This window comes from Sardina pilchardus, chromosome 16, assembly GCF_963854185.1.
Source record: "Sardina pilchardus chromosome 16, fSarPil1.1, whole genome shotgun sequence".
Classification (NCBI taxonomy): domain Eukaryota; kingdom Metazoa; phylum Chordata; class Actinopteri; order Clupeiformes; family Clupeidae; genus Sardina; species Sardina pilchardus.
The window spans coordinates 27,777,609-27,780,920 of record NC_085009.1 but is presented as its reverse complement, the minus strand read 5'-3'; the positions used below and the strand labels follow the sequence as shown (position 1 = coordinate 27,780,920).

The 3,312-nt window shown below is 41.5% G+C and overlaps 1 protein-coding gene across 1 annotated transcript in view; it reads right to left on the bottom strand.

Moving 5' to 3' along the window:
* LOC134059631 (ribonuclease inhibitor-like) overlaps nt 1–2,775 on the bottom strand; it is a 7,037-nt gene extending 4,262 nt beyond the window's left edge. Inside the window, exons 1-3 of the mRNA XM_062516073.1 lie at nt 2,707–2,775; nt 2,382–2,577; nt 450–546 (exon numbers count right to left, since the gene is read on the bottom strand). Coding sequence (XP_062372057.1) covers nt 450–546; nt 2,382–2,577; nt 2,707–2,775 — 362 coding nt within the window. The remainder of the gene's footprint in view (nt 1–449; nt 547–2,381; nt 2,578–2,706) is intronic.
* Nucleotides 2,776–3,312: the final 537 nt, after the last annotated feature.

Sequence of the window (3,312 nt, the reverse complement as noted above, 5' to 3'; positions counted from 1 at the left end):
ACGGAATTAAAAGTGAAAACGAAACGCCACTTTTGCGTTTTTGGTTCAGATCGTTTCCGTGTAACGGTAGCCTAAGGAATACTGACATGTCTTATTGGGGAATACTGAAATGTCTTACCTGAGTGTCTCCAGTGCACAGTTTGGGTTACCCAGTCCACTACACAATTCTTGGATGCCAATATCTCCAATACTGTTGTCATTGAGGTCTAGATTTTTCAGTTTTGAAGATGCTTTGCTGAGGACAGATGCCAGACCTGCACAGCTCCTCTCAGTGAGCCCACAACTGTTGAGCCTTAAGGGGAAAACATTCCACCAGTTAGTTAACTCTCTGGAAAGGACTTTGACTAAGTACATATGTAAAGTCGTGCTTCACAATCATATCTAACATTATCTTAAATGTGAATACTTCCTCATTTTCATCCAAAACAACATATCGTCATTCTACTCACAGGGCTTTTTGGGATTCCTCCACTACTGGCTGCAGCCTTAAAAGACATTCATCAGACCTAATGTACTTCTTCAAGTCAAACACATCAAGCTTTTCTTCTGATGTCAGAAGCACAAACACGAGAGCTGACCACTGAGTGGATGAGAGTTTGGCTAAAGAAAGTGTCCCTGCACTCAGGAAGCTCTGGACCTCTTCCACTAAGGAGTGATCGTTGACTTCATTCAGACAGTGGAATAGGTTGATAACTCTATCTGATGATGGCATCTCCCTGATCTTTGTCTTAATGTAGCTGCTTATTTCCTCATTGCTTTCATCTTGTACTTTCTTTATTAGGCCACGCAAGAGTCTCTGATTGGATTCCAGAGAGAGTCCAAGCAGGAAACGGAGAAAAAGATCAAAGCGTCCATCTTTATGTTTCATGGCTTTGTAAACAGCACTCTTCTGTAAGGTGGTCATGGCTATGTGCTCTGGGCTGTGGACTGTTCTGGGGGCTTCCTGTGGGGACATGAGATCTCTTCCTTCAGTTACAAACATCAGGATCACATACAAAGCTGCAAGATACTCCTGGATGCTCAGATGAACAAAACAGTACAACTTTTCCTGATGAAGGCCTGACTCTTCTCGAAAGATCTGGGTGCAAATGCCACAGTGTACTGCTGCCTCTCTGACATCAATACCACTCTCTCTCAGGTCGTCTTCATAAAAGATCAGGTTGCCTTGCTCCAGCTGGTTGTAGGCCAACTTTCCAAGAGCAAGGAGACTAGCTCGGTTCCACTGCGTATCTGTGTCATATACTCCATCAAACTTTAGACTCCTCTGCTTGGTTTGAAAAACAAGGAAATATGTGTACATCTCTGTCAAAGTCTTTGGAACATGCTTTCCGCTTTCATTTTTGAGAACAATTTCAAGCACAGTAACAGCAATCCAGCAAAACACAGGTATGTGGCACATAATGTGGAGGCTTTTTGATGATTTAATGTGAGAGATAACTTTGTTGGCAAGAGTCTGATCACATATTCTCTTCCTGAAATACTCCTCCTTTTGAGGGTCACTGAATCCTTGTACTTCTGTGACCCGGTCAACATTCTGCGGAGGAATTTGATTGGCTGCTGCTGGTCGAGACGTGATCCAGAGGAGGGCAAAGGGAAGCAGATTACCCTTGATGAGATTTGTCAGCAGAACATCCAATGAAGTGATTGTTGTCACTTCAGTCAAAATGTCATTTTTCTGAAAGTCTAGTTGGAGTCTGCATTCATCCAGACCATCAAAGATGAACAACACTTTGTACTTCTCCTGGCTGAGAAAAGTTAACTGCTTTTTCTGAGAAAAAGGTTTGGAGAAGATCCATCAAAGAGAGCTGATTTTCTTTCATGCTGTTGAGCTCCCGAAAAGGCAGTGGAAATATGAAGTGGACATCCTGGTTTTCTTTTCCTTCAGCCCAGTCCAGGATGTACTTCTGAACTGAGACAGTTTTGCCAATTCCAGCTACTCCCTTTGTGATGACACTTCTGATTGGTTTGTCTTGGCCAGGTAAGGGCTTAAAGATGTCTCTACATTTGATTGGTGTCTCCTGTCCAGCAGGTCTCTTGGAGATAGACTCAATCTGCCTGACTTCATGCTCCTCATTTACTTTCCCACTTCCTCCCTCTGTGATGAAGACCTCTGTGTAGATCTTTTCTAGCAGAGCAGAGCTGCCTTGCTTGGGTATTCCTTCAAACACACTCTGGTACTTAATCTTGATATTTCTCTTCAGCTCAGTTTGACAAACTACATCCTGTTCATCTAATTCACAAAAATACAATAATATAATTGTGTTAATCAAGCCATCAACAGCAAAGACATCCATTTCATCACTCACTGCAGCAAGGTTCTGTTTATAATGTAGCTTCTTGGTGACAACCATTGTAATTGCAAATAAAGTAAAATTTCTTACTTTCTTGCAGTTTGTCAGCGATATGTTTCTGCTTCATGTTCCTCAGGAAATGCAGTGCCATCTTGAGAGCCCCTTCTCTGGCATCACTCTCATCCTGCTCTTTATCATTAAAGTTTTCTCGGTAATCTGGACTCACAATCTTCTTGAATCTCTTTAGCTCATTCTTCACAAAGGCAATTATCTTCTCCTCAAGCAACTGGTATACAAATATTGCGGTTAGCTTTACATTACAATACCCAGGTTTTGAATAAGACCATATTATTATTCTGTATTGTAACATCAAAAACGTGTTTATCAGTGCAGCATGATATAGCAGCATACAAACCTGGAATATGTGCTTGAGGTCCCCCTGGGTGAAGTGGTCACTGACAGCATCTGGTTTGCATTTTTCCATTTGACCACTGAGTATTTAAGGGAAAAAAAACACAAACAGACTTCCATTAGTTGTGCATGCAGTCTTTGTTGGCAAAGGAGATCCCCACAGTTCTTGTGTCATTGGAGTCTATGGCATCCCCGACTCTGTGGTAAAACATTCTGAAATGCTGGCCAATAAGGCCTTCATCTATCAAAACCAAACTTGGTCAAACCCATTATGAAGAGAGCACATACTGTACATTTAGCATATATCTACCACTACGTAGCATTTGTAATTGTTATTGTCCCTAAAGAAATAGTCTTGTGTCTGGTTGAGAGGACACTGTCTGTGTCAGTCCAATGTAAAACCCCAGGACAGCTATTACTTTACTAAATATAACACCACATGCGGCACTAGTTATCCTATAACAGCATGTTAACTGCAAACTCTTGAAATTCTCTCAGTGCCCGTACTATTAAAATGCTCAAACAATGTGCATGAGTGAATAGAAACATTAAAAATATTTGCTAATTAACGTTCCGACCCGACGTGAACCAAGTCAACGGCCATGTATAT